This window comes from Schistocerca piceifrons, chromosome 5, assembly GCF_021461385.2.
Source record: "Schistocerca piceifrons isolate TAMUIC-IGC-003096 chromosome 5, iqSchPice1.1, whole genome shotgun sequence".
Classification (NCBI taxonomy): domain Eukaryota; kingdom Metazoa; phylum Arthropoda; class Insecta; order Orthoptera; family Acrididae; genus Schistocerca; species Schistocerca piceifrons.
Window position 1 is genome coordinate 496,451,507 of NC_060142.1, and position 21,488 is coordinate 496,472,994.

Genomic DNA, 21,488 nt, shown 5'->3' on the forward strand with positions numbered 1-21,488 from the left:
ATTTGCTCAATTTACTCGTGGGAGCCTACAGTGTTCCTGGGCTAAGTTTTTTGTCAGTTAGAAACAATGTTGACAATTACAGTCAATTGCCATGTTCTACAACATAAACATTTTTCATTTGATGTGCCCAAAATACATCTCAGTGTCAGTGCAGTTTTAGCTGCAGACCAAAAGTGAGCATTATTTCAACATCTATTCATTCACACGAATTTACAGTGCCCCACCTAAATCAATCGCACCTTCAGTAACATTGTGTTTGATTATCACTTTCATCTTCATTGCCAATAATACTACTCAGTCAGTGTGGTAATATTTGATGAATACCAGTTATTCAGCATATACACTCTCCATAGAAAACATGGAAAATTGGCAGCTAAAAAGAAACTTTAGTCCTAAATGCATTCTGACACTTCCCCTACCCATTAGTTTTGTTACACTGTGGTGAAGTTTTATAGAGTCCATGTTTCCTTAACCTTGTGGCAGGGTGACTTGCCTGTTGCCTGGTACTGTGCCATGTGATACCAAGTGAGGAAACAGCTGACCATGTACTCTGCTGTGTGTGTGGAAAGCGAGTGATGTAGACTAATGCTACTCGATGCCAACTGACCATGTGGGTGCAGTGCTCTACTGTCTAATCAGATGATGCTTTACAAAGTGGGGAAGCTTCTGACCTCCAACTTCCATGATAAGGTGTGAACATTCAACACCTTGTCCACTATTCCTGGTTTCAGCCCTTCAACCACTTTCTGTAAGCGCTCACGACAGTTGCTCCCAAATACAGGAGTCTGGCACAGTTCCAGGTTCTCTAAACTTTCTCACTAGTCTTTCACAGAAAGAATCTCTCTTCCCTCCAGTGATTCTCATCTGAGTTCACAGAGCATTTCCATAACACTTGCATGTTGATCGAGCCTACTGGTAACAAATCTGATGGCACACCTCTGAATTATTTGAATGCCCTCCATTAGTTTGTCATGGTGGGCATCCCAAACATTCAAGCAGTACTGAAGAATGGATTTCACAAGTGTTAAGTACATGATCTTCTGTACAGATGAACTAAATTTTTCTAGGTTTCTTCCAATAAACCAAACTTGACCATTCACTTTCCCTACAACTGACCTTATATGCTCGTTCTATTTCATGTCACATTGCAAAGTTATGCCTAGATATTTAATCAGTGTGACTGTGTCAAGAAGCAGAACACTAATACTATATTTCAACATTACAGGATTGTTTTTCCTACTCATCTCCGTCAACTTAAATTTTTCCCCATTTAGAGCAAACTGTCATTTGTCATGCCAAATAGAAATGCTGTTCAATTCCTCCTACAGTTACTCAAAGATGACACTTCCCCTTTCCCTACAGCATTGTGCTGACAACAAGTGAAAGTAAGTAAGTTAGAGCTTTTACGCAGTTGAGTAGTGTAGCTCGTCTAGCTAGGAGACTACTCTGGCTGTGGCAGGGGAGAGCGACTTCGCGGTGTCACTGATCGACAATGCACACGCGCGTGCTGCCGGCCTAGCGGGCTACCACGGCGTGCTGAGTGTGACACCAACGCACCTGGTGCTGCGTGACCCCTTCCTGGAGGAGGTCCGTATGCGCATCGACTGGCGTCAGCTGCACCAGTGCCACGTAGCCGCCGCCACCAACCCTAGCGACGAGAATCGCATCTGCGTCCTACATACCAGCAGGTGAGTTTCAGCCATCTCCCATCAGATAATTGTTTTCAGTATCCAGTCCACCTTTATGATGGCTTGGGCTCTTGGGAACACTTTCAGTGAGCTATCTGCATGTCTGTGGAGAAATGGCCCATTCTTCCTCAAGAGCTGAAACCAGAGAAAGTAGTGATGTTGGTCACTGGGGTCTAGAGCAAGGTCGACATTCTAACTTGTCCCAAAGATTCTGCATTGAGTTCAGGTTAGATTGTGGGCAGGTCAGTCCAGTTCTGGGGCATTGTTATCCACAAACTATTGCCTCGCAGATGCTGCATACTGCATTGTGAAAGGGTGTGTTGTAATGCTGACACAAATAGTTACCATCTACGAACTGTTCCTCTACTATGCATAGTACATAATGTGTTCGTATCCTTGGGAATTTAGCATTTTCCTAAGTGCAATAACGGGACCACACCCTAACCATGAGAAACAGTCCTGTACTGTAACGCCACCATCTCTGTACTTCACTGTTGGCACTACATGTGATAGCAGGTAACTATCTCCAGGCATTTGCCAAACCCAGACTCTTCCATCGGATTGCCATGGGGTATGGTGTGATTAATCACACCAAATGAATTGGTTCCAGTTGTCACTCTTTACACCACCTCGAGCATTGTCTAGCACTGACTTCAGAAATGTGTGGTTTATGAAGTACTGCTCAATCATTGTACCCCATTCTTTTTAACTCTCTACAAATAGTCTCTGTGCTATCCGCATAGCTGGTAACACTCTGGAACCCAAAAGTGATTCCTTCCACTAATTTCAGATAGGTTTTTTTTTTCAGCCACCCTCCACAATGCTTGACAGTTCTTGTCCATCACTACGTGATGGCTGCCTGGTCTACATGTGGTTGTTCCTTCCTGTTCCCAAAGAGGTTGAAATGCACCTGACGGGTTTGTTACTCAGGTGATATCCAATGGTGTTCATGTTGGAAATCATTGGGCACTCGTAACTGATTCATTCTGTTGCTACTGCTTCACTACTGACAACACAGTACTCCCTGTCACCTTTTATACTGCTAGATCTGCCTCTCCTGACATATAGTGGTCAATTCTGCATTACATGGGGGTATCCAGATACTTTCGATCAGATAACGTATGTTTTCATCATTGATGACAATTATACACTTCCATTATCACTACTGATTTAATTAATTTAAGAATGTAAATTACTCCAGAAATAGCTATTCAGACTACATAAAGGTATTGTAAGCCAAAAAATTCATAGTGTCATCTCAACACAGGATTATTTATAAGTACATCTAGGGCTTCAGAAGACAACTGCTTGAAAACAAGGCTACAGAAAACAGACATACATCAGTGGATAGAGCAACTATTAAAGCTTTTAACTCATATTACAGGAGCTCACTTTGGGCACCAGTTGTTATGCAGCAAACGTCAATATGAGGTCTGTTAAAAAAAATCTGAAACATTCATAATATCATGCCAATGGTGTGTTGGAGCCAAATGTGGTTGGCATCCCTGCACATGCCTGTGTTTAATATGTAACTGCCCAAAGTTTCATTGTTGTATGTCTGTTATTGTTCAGTGCTGTACTGAGTAGAATGTTGTGTTGCACAGTTTATGAATTTCAAGATAGCAAAGTTAGAGGAGCCACCCGTCTGCATTAAATTGTGCACGAAACTCCAGAAAACCTTTACAGACACACATCAAATGATGTAGGAAGCCCATGGTGATGAGTGCTTAAGTCATACTTAGTGTTGCGAATGGTTCACACAGTTTAAAAATGGCAGGACAAAAGTTAAAGATGAACCTTGTTCAGGATGCCCTTCAACGTCTACCAATGATGCTCATGTTGTGAACGTCAACGAAATTGTGCATGCCAACTGACTGTCAGAGAGATAGCAGAAGAGTTTAACATTTCAGTTGGATCATCTCGTACAATTCTGACACAGCATCTTTGAATGCATCGTGTTGCTGCCTAGTTTGTCCCACGGCTCATGAGTTAAGACCAGGAAGACCTTTGCGTTGCAATCTGTGAAGAGCTTTCAGGTCACGCAAATGAGAACAAGTTGTTCCTTAAGAGTGTCATGACTGGTGATGGTGATATATGGGTCTATGGTTATGATGTTGAGACTAAGGTTCAATCTTCAGATTGGGTTGGGTAAGGTTCTCCAAGACCACAAAAAGCTTGTCAGGTCAGGTCAAATCTCAAAGCCATGCTGATAGTTTTCTTTGACTTTGAAGGACTAGTTCATCATGAATTTGGGCCACAGGGACAAACTGTTAATCAGTGGCACTATTGGGACATGTTGTGACTCCTGTGAGAAGGAAATGGCCTGAAATGAGGTGAAACAATTCATGGCTCTTGCATTATGATAACCCAGTTGCACATTCATCCCTGTTGGTGTGTGTCTGTTGCACAAAATGAAATCACTGTGCTACCTCATGCTCCATACTCTCCAAATCTGGCGCTGCAGACTATTTAATTTTTTTTTTTTTTTTTTTTTTTTTTTTTTTAATTTCCAAAGTTGAAAACCCTGTTGAACGGATGAAGATTAGCAATGACAGATGAGATAAAAGAAAATTTGCAGGCAGTGCTTTGTGCAATCCAGCAAGAGACATACCACAGTTGCTTTTGGAAGTAGAAACAGTGTTTGGAGCAGTGTATAAATTATGGAGGAGAGTATTCGAAGAAGACCATGCACAGTAGGTAAAAGGTAAGCGAAGTAAAATTTTGTGAACAAAGTTCCCAAATTTTTTGAGCAGACCTTATACAGGCATGCAATTCATTGAAGTCACTGCTGTTGCTACTGCTTGGAAGGCACAGCAGCAGCCCCCTTTGCTAAGTCTGTCCATTGGGTTGCCTCCCTGCTGATGCAAATTAATTAATTGTGAAAGTATGGAACATATGATTTGTCTACATGTTCTGATACATCTACTCGCAGTGATATGCTCAGCAACAACTCCACAGCTTGTATTAAGGGTTGAAATTTATCCATTGGTATGGGTTGTTTTCTGTCTGTCTTGCAGTTTTCACACAGTAATTTCTGAAATCCCAGAGGTACTTACAAATAACTCTGTATTTACCGGAGGTAGAGTTGGTTCAAAAAAATGGCTATGAGCACTATGGGACTTAACTTCTGAGGTCATCAGTCCCCTAGAACTTAGAACTACTTAAACCTAACTAACCTAAGGACATCACACACATCCATGCCCGAGGCAGGATTCGAACCTGCGACCGTAGCGGTCGCTCAGTTCCAGACTGTAGTGCCTAGAACCGCTCGGCCACACTGGCCGGCAATTAAGAGATGTATGAAGCTGATGAGGCTTTGATACCATGAATCATAATCATACTTCATTTAGATGTGCAAATTACATTTTTCCCTTTATCAATATGTATGCAGATGCCAATTCTTTGATTTGATTTAACGATCTGAAATTATATCACTCATAAATGAAAATCCTGTGTATCCAATGAATGTGGAAATAAACCTCGAAAAGTATTCACAATAGATACATTTGTTCTTACACTAGTAATGTAAAGTCGATTCTGGTTGGGAGAGAGGTGGGTGGTTGCCTGAGGAAATACTCTTGATCATTCACAAAAGTACTCCCTTAAGTGAAGAAACAGGAAATAAATTTTGAAAACACTTGTTCAACTATGATTCTATCTATAACACTTTATTTGCTAATAAAATTGCACATCTGGTCTTATGTTAATGACTGTATTACCCAAATTTTGTAAAATGTGTTTTGAAAGTAACATATTTTGTCTGGTGTGGATAAAGTGTGCCTTGTGTCAAGCTTTGAAGGGATGAGTGTGAGAACTTCCCGATCCATTCGGTTTCGTTTACTGATTTACCCTTGTGCATTATCTCTTACAACATGGCCAGGTCTTGTGCAGTACCGATTTGAATGGATTGTGTTTCATTGAAGTTCAGCAACAATCAATTTGCAGACTGAATGATGCAATTTGAAATACATGTGTGGAATTTTTTGTCATTACTGTCAAATGAAGTCCAATGTGAGTGTACAGTGAAACTTGTGGATTTGGACTAGTTGGGATGAGTCATACTCCAAATGATTGAAAGTCTAAACTACAGAAAAGTTTTATAAAATAACTACCTCAAACCATAAATAGAAATGTAATATGCCATGTAGGTAATGATTAAATTAAAACTGGATGAACTGTAATTCCATGTGAGTACTTTACAGGTTATTTAATTTAAAAACTAATATAATGGTACCACAGTAATGATTGAAGTTGTTATAATCATTGCTTGGAGATGCTGCATAATGTTTTTGATTGCGCTAGGATTTAGAAGTTTTCCAATTAGGAATGTATGTGAATGGGTTGAGCCATCAGCATTAGAGCACAAAAGACCAGTGATTTTGTTCTTTACTGACTTTGGACCCAGGTGTTGAACTCTCTTTCCTGGTGGCCTGTGATTTTTTTCAGAGAACACAGTTTTCTGTTAGAGATGTGCCGGTTACAGAATATGAACAGCCATCCATTACTAGTCTTGAAACCTGTCTGGTCTAACTTCCCTTCAAATATTTCTGTCGAAGTTTTACTTCTATTACAGGAACTCTGACAGTGTGTTGTTGCCTGTACCAGGTGTACACAGCATCACCAGTAGTGGTCAGTTTTGGTCCAAATGTAGGTTTTTGTTTTCCTTCTAGTTCGCCTTGTTTTATCACAAAGTCCCAAGTTATATTGCTGTTTGTTAATGTCATAAAAAGAAGTTAACAGTGACAAACACCATCATAACACCCTGGGCAGAAGCACTGGCTTTGATTTCGCAAATAATTCTCTTTTAATTTTCTAAATTTAATAATCTATATTTACTCTTAACACTCATATTGATTACTGTATTGCACTTTAATGCACTTTCAAGTGATGAAATGGATAGGATTTAATGCAACTCGTCATGCAATTGAAATGAGCAGGCTTTGAATTTGTTGTGTGCTTGTAAAAAATAATAATACTTAAGTTTGTCTTTGTCACAGGTGAAGCGAATGATAAGGGAAGGATTCCTTAAACATTTTACAGTAAATGAGCCTGATTGGAATGGTGTCTAGCATAGTAAGGCTTTGCGATAAGAACTATCCCAGAGTATCACAAATTTGGAATTAAGCCTCTTTTACATGAGCAACTATCTTGTCTAAATAGACCACTCATGGCAAGTGAGTCTACTGCAGTGCCCCTGATGTTTTGTTTCTGTACTGTCTTGCCTGTCACAAGTGGTTGTTTTTGTTTATTTGTAAGTGCCAAAACTGCATGTGTTGTGACAGTTGTCTGCTGTGTATTTTAGCACCTGAACAATGAAAGTGGAGTTATTGTGGGAGAACACTTATAGAAAAAATACCAGGACCTCATGCCCCACCCTTTGCAATCTGCCGCAAAAATAAAGCAAACAACAAAATAACAAAATCCAAAATGAATTTCCATTGTGCAGCAGAATGTGTTCTGCTGTGAAACCTGCTGGCAGATCAAAACTTCATATTGGACCAGGTCTCGAACCTGAGACCTTTGCCTTTCATGAACAAGTTCTCTACCAACTGAAGTACCTAAATATGACTCACGACCAGTTCTTACAATTATACTCCTGCCAGTGCCTTATCTCCTTGGCTGCGAAAGGCAAAGGCCTCAGGTTCGAGTCCTAATCCAGCACACAGTTTTCGTCTGTCAGGAAGTTTCAACAATTAAGAAGCCACACAGAACAAAATCGATTGATACAATGGGAGTCAGCTCAGTGAGAATAAATTAACATTTGACATTAGCAGATGAGGCCACGGTCGCGTGTTTCTGCACATACGTAGTCAGCAACATACTCTCCACTCCAGGTACCTGAAAGTTTCATGACCGTTGCAGTGTAACTGCCAGGTAACCACAGCACATGTGCAGAGAGGTATTGTTCAGTGCTAATATATGTGGCTGCCTTGAGTTTTCCATGCTGAAGAGACCTGGGGGGCTCTGATTGATTATTTGATGGTAAGACGGAGATTCCAGAACCAGATTTTAAATTGTAAGACATTTACAGGGGTGGATGTGGACTCTGACCACAATTTATTGGTTATGAACTGTAGATTAAAACTAAAGAAATTGGAGAAAGGTAGGAAGTTAAGAAGATGAGACTGGATAAATTGAAAGAAGCAGAGGTTGTTGAGAATTTCAGAGGGAGCATTAGGGTATGACTGACCGGAACAGGAGAAAGGAATACAGAAGAAGATGAATAGGTAGCTTTGAAAGATGAAATTGTGAAAGCAGCTGAGGATCAAATAGGTAAAATGACAAGGCTTGGTAGAAACCTTCGGGTGAGTCAAAAAGGAATTCAAATATCTGAAAAATGAGACTGACAGAAAATGCAAAATGGTTAAGCAGGAATGGCTGGGCAGGAATGGCTAGAGGACCGATGTAAGGATGTAGATGCATATTCCACTAGGGGAAAGGTAGATACTTCCTACAGAGATAGATACTTCCTACAGGAAAATTAAAGAGGCCTTTGGAGAAGAGAGAGCCATCTGTAAGAATATCAAGAGCTCACATGGAAAACCAGTCCTAAGCAAAGAAGGGAAAGCCAGAAAGGTGGAAGGAGTGTACAGAGGATCTATACAGGGGAGATGAACTGCAAGCAATGTTACAGAAGTGGAAGAGAATGTAGATTAAGATGAGATGACAGACATGATACTGTGAGAAAAATTTGACAGAGCAGTGAACGACCTAAGATGAAACAAGGCCCCAGGGGTAGACACCATTATGTCAGATCTACTGATAGCCTTGGGGCAGCCAGCCATGACAAAACTCTTCCACCTGGTGTGCAAGACGTATGAGTCAGGTGAAATATTCTCTGTCTTCAAGAAAAATATAATAATTCAAATTCCCCAGTTTAATAAGTCATGGTCGCAAAATACTAACATGAAGTCCTTGCAGAAGAATTGAAAAATTGGTAGAAGCCGACCTCAGGGAAGATCAGTTTGGATTCCGGAGAAATATAGGAACATGTGAAGCACTACTGATCCTATGACTTACCTTAGAAGATAAGTTACAGAAAGGCAAATCTAGGTTTATAGCATTTGTAGACTTAGGGAATGCTTTTGACAGTGTAGATTGGAATACTGTCTGTGAAATTCTGAAAATAGCAGGAGTAAACTACAGGGAGTGAAAGGCTATTTACAATATGTACAGAAATCAAGGCAGCAGTTAAGACTAAAGGGTCATGAAGAGATCGCAGTGATTGAGAAGGGAGTGAGGCAGTGTTGTAGCCTATCCCAAATGTTGTTCATTCCGTGCATTGTGCAAGCACTGAAGGAAATCAAAGAAAAAGTTCAGGAAGAAGAAATAAAATTTTGAGATTTGCCGACGACATTGTAGTTCTGTCGGAGGTAACAAAGATGGATAGTGTCTTGAGAGGTGGATATAAGATGAACATCAACAAAAGCAAAACAAGGATAATGCAATGTAGTGGAATTAAATCAGGTGATGCTGAGGGAATTACATTAGGAAGCAAGAACATTAAAGTTGTAGGTGAGTTTTTTAATTTGACCAGTAGAATAACTGATGATGGCCGAAATAGACAGGATGTAAAATGTAGATTGGCAAATGGCAAGAAAAGCGTTTCTGCAGAAGAGGAATTTGTTAACATTGAGTATACACTGAAGAGACCGGTAGACTGGCCTAATATCATGTAGGGCCACCGCAAGCATGCAGAAGTGCCACAACATGACATGGCGTGGACTCGATTAATGTATGAAGTAATGCTGGAGGGAATTGACACCACGAATCCTGCAGGGCTGTCCATAAATCTCTTAAGAGTACGAGAGGGTGTAGATCTCTTCTGAACAGCACGTTGCAAGGCATCCCATATATGCAGAATAGTGTTCATGTCTAGGGAGTGTGGTGGCCAGCGGAAGTGTTTAAACTAACGAAAGTGTTCCTGGAGCCCCTCTGTAGCAATTCTGGACGTGTGGGGTGTCGAGTTGTCCTTGTGGAATTGCGCAAGTCTGTTGGAATGCACAATGGACATATATGGATGCAGGTGATCAGACAGGATGCTTACGTATGTATCACCTGTCAAAGTCGTGTCTAGACGTATCAGGCGTCCCATATAACTCCAACTGCATAAGCTCCACACCATTATAGAGCCTCCACCAGCTTGAACAGTTCCCTGCTGATATGCAGGGTCCATGGATTCATGAGGTTGTCTCCATACCTGTAAACGTCCATCCACTGGAAACAATTTGAAACGAGACTCGTCTGACCAGGCAACATGTTTTCAGTCACCAATAGTCCAATGTTGGTATTGATGGGCCCAGGCGAGGCATGTAGCTTTTTGTTGTGCAGTCATCAAGGGTATGTGAGTGGGCCTTCGGCTCCGAAAGCCCATATGGACGATATTTCATTGAATGGTTCGCACGCTGATGCTTTTTGATGGGCCAACGTTGAAATCTGCAGCAGTTTGTGGAAGGGTTGCACTTTTGTCAAGTTGGACGATTCTCTTCAGTCGTCTTCGGTCCCGTTCGTGCAGGATCTTTTCCCGGTCACAAGCAGTGTCGGAGAGTTGATGTTTTACTGGATTCCTGACATTCGCGGTGCATTCGTGAAATGGTTGTATGGGAAAATCTCCACTTCATCGCTACCTCGGAAACGCTGTGTCCCATTGCTCATGCGCTGACTATAACAACGCATTCAAACTCACTTAAATTTTAATAACCTGCCATTGTAGCAGCAGATATTAATCTAACAACTGCGCCAGGCGGTTCTCTTATTTAAGCGTTGCCGATTGCAGCGCTGTGATCTACCTTGCTTACTTATCTCTGTACTTGAATACTCATGCCAGTACCGGTTTCTTTGGCGCTTCAGTGTAGAGTTAAGTATTAGTCTAGGATTTATCTGGTGTGTATCTATGTATGGAAGTGAAACATGGGCGATAAACAGTCTAGGTAAGATGAGATACATGCTTTCAAAATGTGGTGTTACAGAATAATGCTGAAGATTAGATGGGTAGATTACGTAACTAATGAGGAGGAACAGAACAGAATATGGGAGAAAAGAAATTTGTGGCACAATCTGATAAGAGAAGGGATCGTTTGATAACAATGAATACGTTAAGCAAATTCAGGAGGATATAAGTTGCAGTAGTTATTCGGAGATGAAGAAGCCTGCACAGGATAGAGAAGCATGGAGAGCTGGATCTAACCAGTCTTCAGAGTGAAGACAACAACAACAAAAGTTTCCCGTGTGTGTCTGTTGTGTGTTTTTCCGTGTTGCACACAGTGACTTCAGATTGAAATTATGACGCTAATTAGTACTTCGGAACTGAAAGGCATAAAACAGAATAGTCAGTTTTAATGTTTACAGAAGATGAGTCCTTTCAGAGAAGGGACATTTCAGTGCAGCAAGTTCAACTGAGAGTCCTAGTGGCCACAGACGATTTGCAGAGCACTATCCAGAAAATTAAAAGGGAAAGCAGGTTATGGGAATCTGGCGGAAAAAGGAAATTTGTAACTCCGGATAAAAAACATAAACACAAAACAGTTATATTCTTCTATAGTTTTGATGAGGCCGTGTCAGGAGGATTGTTCACAAGTTTTGTGTGTTCGAAAAACGGGTGCTAACAGTGGAAGGAATTAAACAGAAGCTGAAAGAGGGTATAGACTTTCAAGGTAACTATACTAGTGTAAGGAGGTTATCAAAGAAATTAGGTTTCCGCTGGAAAAAGACAATCATACTGTCAGAGATAAGTGACGTCCAAGAAAAAAGAATTGCTTATTTGAAGCAATAAAGAAAATTAGGAAAACAAATATATTTTTACGTTGATGAAACTTTTCATTTTATCATCACACGTAATTGGGAAAACGTGGAACGAAAATACAACTCGGTTTCTTCAAACCAATATCAAAGGGACGACACCTATTAACAACTCATGCAGGCGGTAAACATAGCGTAATTTCCTAATGGGCTTGTCATGTGGAAGTCAAACCAAGCAACCGGAGATAATACAATCACAAGAACTACCGCAGTTACCAAAAAAATGGTTGACAGAAAAGGTGATTCCCAATTTAAAACTTAAAAACACTTACTAATTATTAACAATGCTCCGTATCACAGCGTTAAAATAAAAGTCCAACGTGTAATTCTACTAAAAGAGGATATCAGAAAGTGGCTAACAACGGAAAGCATTCCATTTCGGATGACTTTCTGAAACTTATTTCGTATGAGCTCGTTCGAAGAACCGAGCGAAGGCCCATAGAGTAATCCATTGATGACATCCTACAAATTGCTGGTCACATTGAGTTACGCCTTGCTCCTTACCACCCAGAATTAAACCAAACAGAGAATATTCGTTCTACTGTGAAAGTTTGGGTAGCTTCTACGAACGTTCTGTGCAACGTAACATTTGTGCAACGAGAAATTTAATTCAGTGAACAAAAAAGACTGGATTCCGTTGTGCGAACATGTTAAAAAGAACTGAGCGAGAATATATTAGCAATAAATCTCATTCGATGATGAAATAAATATAATAATAATAAGTTTAGGTAGCGTAGGCAGTGACGGCGAAGGTGATTCTCACTTAGGAGAAAGAGAACTGCAAGCAGTAACTGAGTTTCTAATGGTGATGGAAGGTGAGATTTTAAACTTCACATTCAGCACAATCAATAAATTATTGACGTCACTGACCCACTCGAAGTGGTTGGAGGCTGATTCATTCCCAACAACAGCTGGGTTTCCCCAGGCGCGAATTGCTTACATGTGTGCTCTCCCTACCACCACTCTCGTAAGTCAGTTTACGTGTGGAATCACCCTACTTTTTCACAGTCATGCCAACTGACGCGTAAGATGTTGTTGTTGTTGTGGTCTTCAGTCCTGAGACTGGTTTGATGCAGCTCTCCATGCTACTCTATCCATCCTGTGCAAGCCTCTTCATCTCCCAGTATCTACTGCAACCTACATCCTTCTGAATCTGCTTTGTGTATTCATCTCTTGGTCTCCCTCTACGATTTTTACCCTCCACGCTGCCCTCCAATACTAAATTTGTGATCCCTTGATGCCTCAGAACATGTCCTACCAACCGATCCCTTCTTCTGGTCAAGTTGTGCCACAAACTTCTATTCTCCCCAATCCTATTCAATACCTCCTCATTAGTTATGTGATCTACCCATCTAATCTTCAGCATTCTTCTGTAGCACCACATTTCGAAAGCTTCTATTCTCTTCTTGTCCAAACTATTTATCGTCCATGTTTCACTTCCATACATGGCTACACTCCATGCAAATACTTTCAGAAATGACTTCCTGACACTTAAATCTATACTCGATGTTAACAAATTTCTCTTCTTCAGAAACGCTTTCCTTGCCATTGCCAGTCTACATTTTATATCCTCTCTACTTCGACCATCATCAGTTATTTTGCTCCCCAAATAGTAAAACTCCTTTACTACTTTAAGTGTCTCATTTCCTAATCTAATTCCCTCAGCATCACCCAACTTAATTCGACTACATTCCATTATCCTCGTTTTGCTTTTGTTGATGTTCATCTTATATCCTCCTTTCAAGACACTGTCCATTGCATTCAACTGCTCTTCCAAGTCCTTTGCTGTCTCTGACAGAATTACAATGTCATCGGCGAACCTCAAAGTTTTTATTTCTTCTCCATGGATTTTAATACCTACTCCGAACTTTTCTTTTGTTTCCTTTACTGCTTGCTCAATATACAGATTGAATAACATCGAGGAGAGGCTACAACCCTGTCTTACTCCCTTCCCAACCACTGCTTCCCTTTCATGTCCCTCGACTCTTATAACTGCCATCTGGTTTCTGTACAAATTGTAAATAGCCTTTCGCTCCCTGTATTTTACCCCTGCCACCTTTAGAATTTGAAAGAGAGTATTCCAGTCAACATTGTCAAAAGCTTTCTCTAAGTCTACAAATGCTAGAAACGTAGGTTTACCTTTCCTTAATCTTTGTTCTAAAATAAGTCTTAAGGTCTGTATTGCCTCACGTGTTCCAGTGTTTCTACGGAATCCAAACTGATCTTCCCCGGGGTCAGCTTTTACTAGTTTTTCCATTCGTCTGTAAAGAATTCGTGTTAGTATTTTGCAGCTGTGGCTTATTAAACTGATAGTTCGGTAATTTTCACATCTGTCAACACCTGCTTTCTTTGGGATTGGAATTATTATATTCTTCTTGAAGTCTGAGGGTATTTCGCCTGTTTCATACATCTTGCTCACCAGATGGTAGAGTTTTGTCAGGACTGGCTCTCCCAAGGCTGTCAGTAGTTCCAATGGAATGTTGTCTACTCCCGGGGCCTTGTTTCGACTCAGGTCTTTTAGTGCTCTGTCAAACTCTTCACGCAGTATCGTATCTCCCATTTCATCTTCATCTACATCCTCTTCCATTTCCATAATATTGTCCTTAAGTACATCGCCCTTGTATAGACCCTCTGTATACTCCTTCCACCTTTCTGCTTTCCCTTCTTTGCTTAGAACTGGGTTTCCATCTGAGCTCTTGATATTCATACAAGTGGTTCTCTTATCTCCAAAGGACTCTTTAATTTTCCTGTAGGCAGTATCTATCTTACCCCTAGTGAGATAAGCCTCTACATCCTTACATTTGTCCTCTAGCCATCCCTGCTTAGCCATTTTGCACTTCCTGTCGATATCATTTTTGAGACGTTTGTATTCCTTTTTGTCTGCTTCATTTACTGCATTTTTATATTTTCTCCTTTCATCAATTAAATTCAATATTTCTTCTGTTACCCAAGGATTTCTACTAGCCCTCGTCTTTTTACCTACTTGATCCTCTGCTGCCTTCACTACTTCATCCCTCAGAGCTACCCATTCTTCTTCTACTGTATTTCTTTCCCCCATTCCTGTCAATTGTTCCCTTATGCTCTCCCTGAAACTCTGTACAACCTCTGGTTCTTTCAGTTTATCCAGGTCCCATCTCCTTAAATTCCCACCTTTTTGCAGTTTCTTCAGTTTTAATCTACAGGTCATAACCAATAGATTGTGGTCAGAGTGCACATCTGCCCCTGGAAATGTCTTACAATTTAAAATCTGGTTCCTAAATCATTATATAATCTATCTGATACCTTTTAGTATCTCCAGGGTTCTTCCATGTATACAACCTTCTTTCATGATTCTTAAACCAAGTGTTAGCTATGATTATGTTGTGCTCTGTGCAAAATTCTACCAGGCGGCTTCCTCTTTCATTTCTTAGCCCCAATCCATATTCACCTACTACGTTTCCGTCTCTCCCTTTTCCTACACTCGAATTCCAGTCACCCATGACTAATAAATTTTCGTCTCCCTTCACTATCTGAATAATTTCTTTTATTTCATCATACATTTCTTAAGTTTCTTCGTCATGTGCAGAGCTGGTTGGCATATAAACTTGTACTACTGTAGTAGGTGTGGGCTTCGTATCTATCTTGGCCACAATAATGCGTTCACTATGCTGTTTGTAGTAGCTTACCCGCATTCCTATTTTCCTATTCATTATTAAACCTTCTGCATTACCCCTATTTGGTTTGGTGTTTATAACCCTGTAGTCACCTGACCAGAAGTCTTGTTCCTCCTGCCACCGAACCTCACTAATTCCCACTATATCTAACTTTAACCTCTCCATTTCCCTTTTTAAATTTTCTAACCTACCTGCCCGATTAAGGGATCTGACATTCCACGCTCCGATCCGTAGAAAGCCAGCTTTCTTTCTCCTGATAACGACATCCTCTTGAGTAGTCCCCGCCCGGAGATCCGAATGGGGGACTATTTTACCTCCGGAATATTTTACCCAAGAGGACGCCATCATCATTTAACCATACAGTAAAGCTGCATGCCCTCGGGAAAAATTACGGCTGTAGTTTCCCCTTGCTTTCAGCCGTTCGCAGTACCAACACAGCAAGGCCGTTTTGGTTATTGTTACGAGGCCAGATCAGTCAATCATCCAGACTGTTGCCCTTGCAACTACTGAAAAGGCTGCTGCCCCTCTTCAGGAACCACACGTTTGTCTGGCCTCTCAACAGATACCCCTCCGTTGTGGTTGCACCTACGGTACGGCTATCTGTATCGCTGAGGCACGCAAGCCTCCCCACCAACGGCAAGGTCCATGGTTCAGGGGGGGAAGACGCGTAAGATACGAAAGTCAAAAGGTGTTGAACTTCCTTGCACGATGCCGCTTGCCCCACCATCGCCTGCAAGCTTCAGCAACTTCAGGTACGTGGATCATCTCTCATTCTGCTCCGGTTCGTTCGACAGCGTGGATCTAGAATCGCTCAACTAAGTAAATACATACTTTCTAAAGTTGCAGAATGCTTAAAAAAAATACGAATATCATCCTAGCATTCAGCGGCCCCTTACGACTTATTAACAGTCAATACTGTAAAGGCCTCCACCAAAACCGTCTGTAAATATAACAGTGTGTATGTAATGACCGTGGAGTACAGTAATGACTGTGCTGCAGAGTAATATAAAGATGTTTATAAAGTTAAGTATTGTGCCAGTAAAACACACACGTATTTACAGCATCTGTGACCTCTCAGAAACTGGACGAACTCTGAAAATAAGAACAAAGCTGAACTGTCGAGACAAAAACCTTACTTTATGATGAATCTTGAGTGTACTGTAAATAGAACAAAAATTTAGAAACGATACTTTTCAGAATTCAGTACATACACTCCTGGAAATTGAAATAAGAACACCGTGAATTCATTGTCCCAGGAAGGGGAAACTTTATTGACACATTCCTGGGGTCAGATACATCACATGATCACACTGACAGAACCACAGGCACATAGACACAGGCAACAGAGCATGCACAATGTCGGCACTACTACAGTGTATATCCACCTTTCGCAGCAATGCAGGCTGCTATTCTCCCATGGAGACGATCGCAGAGATGCTGGATGTAGTCCTGTGGAACGGCTTGCCATGCCATTTCCACCTGGCGCCTCAGTTGGACCAGCGTTCGTGCTGGACGTGCAGACCGCGTGAGGCGACGCTTCATGCAGTCCCAAACATGCTCAATGGGGGACAGATCCGGAGATCTTGCTGGCCAGGGTAGTTGACTTACACCTTCTAGAGCACGTTGGGTGGCACGGGATACATGCGGACGTGCATTGTCCTGTTGGAACAGCAAGTTCCCTTGCAGGTCTAGGAATGGTAGAACAATGGGTTCGATGACGGTTTGGATGTACCGTGCACTATTCAGTGTCCCCTCGACGATCACCAGTGGTGTACGGCCAGTGTAGGAGATCGCTCCCCACACCATGATGCCGGGTGTTGGCCCTGTGTGCCTCGGTCGTATGCAGTCCTGATTGTGGCGCTCACCTGCACGGCGCCAAACACGCATACGACCATCATTGGCACCAAGGCAGAAGCGACTCTCATCGCTGAAGACGACACGTCTCCATTCGTCCCTCCATTCACGCCTGTCGCGACACCACTGGAGGCGGGCTGCACGATGTTGGGGCGTGAGCGGAAGACGGCCTAACGGTGTGCGGGACCGTAGCCCAGCTTCATGGAGACGGTTGCGAATGGTCCTCGCCGATACCCCAGGAGCAACAGTGTCCCTAATTTGCTGGGAAATGGCGGTGCGGTCCCCTACGGCACTGCGTAGGATCCTACGGTCTTGACGTGCATCTATGCGTCGCTGCGGTCCGGTCCCAGGTCGACGGGCACGTGCACCTTCCGCCGACCACTGGCGACAACATCGATGTACTGTGGAGACCTCACGCCCCACGTTTTGAGCAATTCGACGGTACGTCCACCCGGCCTCCCGCATGCCCACTATACGCCCTCGCTCAAAGTCCGTCAACTGCACATACGGTTCACGTCCACGCTGTCGCGGCATGCTACCAGTGTTAAAGACTGCGATGGAGCTCCGTATGCCACGGCAAACTGGCTGACACTGACGGCGGCGGTGCACAAATGCTGCGCAGCTAGCGCCATTCGACGGCCAACACCGCGGTTCCTGGTGTGTCCGCTGTGCCGTGCGTGTGATCATTGCTTGTACAGCCCTCTCGCACTGTCCGGAGCAAGTATGGTGGGTCTGACACACCGGTGTCAATGTGTTCTTTTTTCCATTTCCAGGAGTGTATATTGCAGTGACGCCAATTGCCAGGTATGTCAATGTTAATTGGCCCATCATCTGTCATTCATTTATCAGGCTTTTGTACAGATTTAGAAATTGTCTTTACTCACTGAAAATCATTTTCGAACGAAATGTAGTCTTTAGCAGATATAACTCCCATATCAGCGTGTTAGATGTTCCCAAAAGATTCCTAGAAGATGCTCATTTCCATGCCCAACATTTGTGGGTCCGTTTCTTTGTTCGTCGGCGTTACTAGAAGGACTTCAGCTAAAATCTGCACAACTGTCGTACAAATAACTTCTCATGTAGCCATCTTGAAAGTCGCGTAAGTAGTGTCTCCAACTCAGGCGTAAGGAAACGCGAGATAAATTCTAGTGTCCAATTCCATTCGTTGGCTTTGATCAATGACGTCATACGTAAGGCTAAGATGCTGCATATCGGCAATCTATGAAGGGAACGGATCATACACGTAAACGAATATAGCATGCGATAAATTAATACATTTAACGCGATTATTATTTACGCACGAATTACATGTAAAAGAGTTGAAGATAACCGAAATAAATAAGAAGAGGAGTCTAAAAAATTTGTATCTAATTAGAATTATTATCATAATTTATGCGAGTGGAGGGGCACAGAGAACCTCGAACTGTATTACAGTATAGTGCTTGGTGAAATCGTCCTGTTGCAAAATTGCGTTAATTCTATTATTGATTCAAACGGGAGAAGCGCAGGAGAGTTGGGGTTTGGGGAGGGGCGAAATTAAATCAGAACAGAAGAACGGAAAAATAAAGCGAATTATAAGAAACACTAATTACTAACATAAAATATGGAGAAATAAACGCCGTAAATCCTAAACAAAGCAACTACTTAAGTAACGGAAACCATTTAAAAATTTACATATGTTTGAATTGGTAACTAGAATTGACCTATATAAGAGGTCAATTCTAGGTACCAATTCCAATATTATTAACTTTACTGTAGAAGTTCAAAGAGCAGCTAAGAGTGCAGAAATGGTATTATATTTAACACAGGACCTGGAAAAACGATATAATTAATGAATAAGTGTAATCGGTAAATAGAACTGAGCTATATAGTAGGTCAATTCTAGTTATCGATTCAAATGCTTGTAGCTGTTTCGCAGTAATTAGAGAGCAATTACGAGCGGAAAAATGTTATTACATTTAAGATAACTGCCGGAAAAATAAAGACCCAGTTAATGAATTTTCGAATAGATGGAATGGGTAACTAGAATTCACCTCATATATAGGTCATTTCTAGTTACCGATTCCAATATTACTAACTTTTTCGCAAAACTTCAGAGAGCAATTACGAGTGCAGATATTGTATTATATTTTCCACACACACTGCAAAAACGATGTAAGTCATGAAGCATCGAATAGTTGGAATCGGCAACTTGAAGTAACCTATATAGGAAGTAATTTCTAGTTACCAATATTAATGTTTCGCGGTAGTACAAAGAGCAATTACAAGCGCAAAAATCTTGTAAGACATGAGAAACGTGCTTAAAAAACGATCTTGTTAGTAAACTAAAGAGTACGACTAGACTTTCAGAAAATGAAAATCTTTACAAACATTATTGCACACTTACAAAAAAATAAAACGCAAAAATGACCAAACCTTGGAACCGATAACTATACTACACGACAGTGACACCACCCACAGTTGTTCCTAAAAAACACTCACTAAAATTGATACATCAGGAATGAAAGTTAAATTAAGTATAGTAAAAACATCGAAAAGGAAAACATAACAGTGGCTACATAAAAAGAAACTTACCACATATGAACTTCCAAAGGAGTGAACGATCTAGGCTGACAAGAAGAATAAAATAAGGACATAACAAGAAGTAATAATGTTAGGAAGTCAAACTACAACGAAATACGCAAAATTCAGAACAACTAATCACAGAATTAATGGGAAACACAAACTGCCAGGCACGAAAGAGGCACCACCTAAATCAGTTCTTCCCTACCACCCACCCTCAACCAGAAGCAACATTTTAAAATAATAAAAAAATGATATCACAAGTCAATCACATAACCCCCCTCCCTGCACAAGACACAGCAACACCCCTCACCCCACCATTATAACCAAAAAACATTAAAAGACAGAAAAACCTCCTCCCAGAGAAACCAGAAAAGTAGCAAACCCACAGTACAGTAACAGAAAAAAAAACGCAACGTAAAACAAGAAAAAAAATCAGATCCACCAACACCTATCTAACTAAACGAGACTTGTACATTTTGCTGAATATTTTCATAAGTACAAGAAATAGACAATAACCTTTAGGAATACTCTTCCTCCAACAGTATTCATCAAAATGGCCTTGCAACACCGAAATCCTTCTCTTTCCCCGCCCGACAACAGATTTTACAGCCTTCCAGTACCACTCGATAGTATTGGTACATGCCCCCATCTTGTAATCTTTAAACTGGATATTGTGATTCATAACCAAATGATGATAACCTCTTTCATCCAACCCCTTGTACGAAGCAAACCCATCCGACATGACTATGGAACCTTCTTCCACATATTCTTCTATTAAAGATGTCAACATTTCCTTTGTGCGATTTGGTACGACCCTATATACATCATCAGCACAATATCCTCCAGAAATTACTACTCCAAAAACCCGAAGTCCAACAACCTAATACCTCTTTTAGCACTTTCTCTTTCCAAACTGTGAATCGCCTACTTCTGCTGTAAACACCCCCCCCCCCCCCCCATCCACCCCAATGATCCCCTATACTTTAAAAATTCCCCGTAGACTTCACTACAAAATGAAAACCAGTAAACTACAGAGCCACACGAAACTCCTGCTTCGTGGATCACAGATTTACAATAATAGTGATAACAAAAATAGTAGGTTAACGTGACTATTACTTCTAAATTCAGCCTCGATCTTTCGAACCTGGTCCCCCTGCATATAGTTCTCCATATATTATTTTTTCTGCACCTCCACATGTCGAAAGTTCGTGATGATGGAACCTTTGTCAAAACCATGCAATTTCCACAAATACTGCACTTGCAAAATTCTGCAATAACGTGCAATGATTGCAAAAATCTTATAGCTGATTTACGAGCAGTCATTTTCTCAAGGAGAATTTTGCTGTAAACACAGCTGACTCACACCGAATGAAAAGGAATTGCGTGAGAAACCAAGATCTTATAAATCACGACTATTTTCGTCAACAAAAGATGCCGAGAACAAATTACGATGTGAAAACAAAACAATGTACAACGAATTTTTAATATACGCGCGTAACGACGAAATCCAGAAAAATCATTTGACGTTCATTGACCCCAATCTGAGGCACAAACAAAATAACATCACGCATACGTCATTGGTCAAAGCCGACGGGTGGAATCGGACAGTAGAATTGACCCGAAACACGGACTTACGTGTAACAGTAATGGTGAGGGAGTGTAAGAGATTCGCGTCTGTGGAGACCCGGCCTGACACACAACCACTCCGTCTAGTCGATCGTGACCAGAAGGCCGTTGGTTTAAAGGGTGAATCACACTTAATGGAACGGAACATCAAAGCATCCCACAACGCATTGAGTTGGCTGCATTAACACAGGGTCTAGTTTAGCAGGGGATACAACCCGGGCCAGTAGTATTTTCACGTTAACGATATCGCGTGTTTGTATCTTAGTATTTCTCCGCAAAATACAATGGAAAGAAATGAATGAAA

General features: G+C 41.4%; 1 protein-coding gene across 1 annotated transcript in view; it reads left to right on the top strand.

Moving 5' to 3' along the window:
• The window catches only part of LOC124799107, an 800,045-nt gene that overhangs the window by 756,350 nt on the left and 22,207 nt on the right, over positions 1-21,488 (top strand). Inside the window, exon 9 of the mRNA XM_047262646.1 lies at positions 1,460-1,688. Coding sequence (XP_047118602.1) covers positions 1,460-1,688 — 229 coding nt within the window. The remainder of the gene's footprint in view (positions 1-1,459; positions 1,689-21,488) is intronic.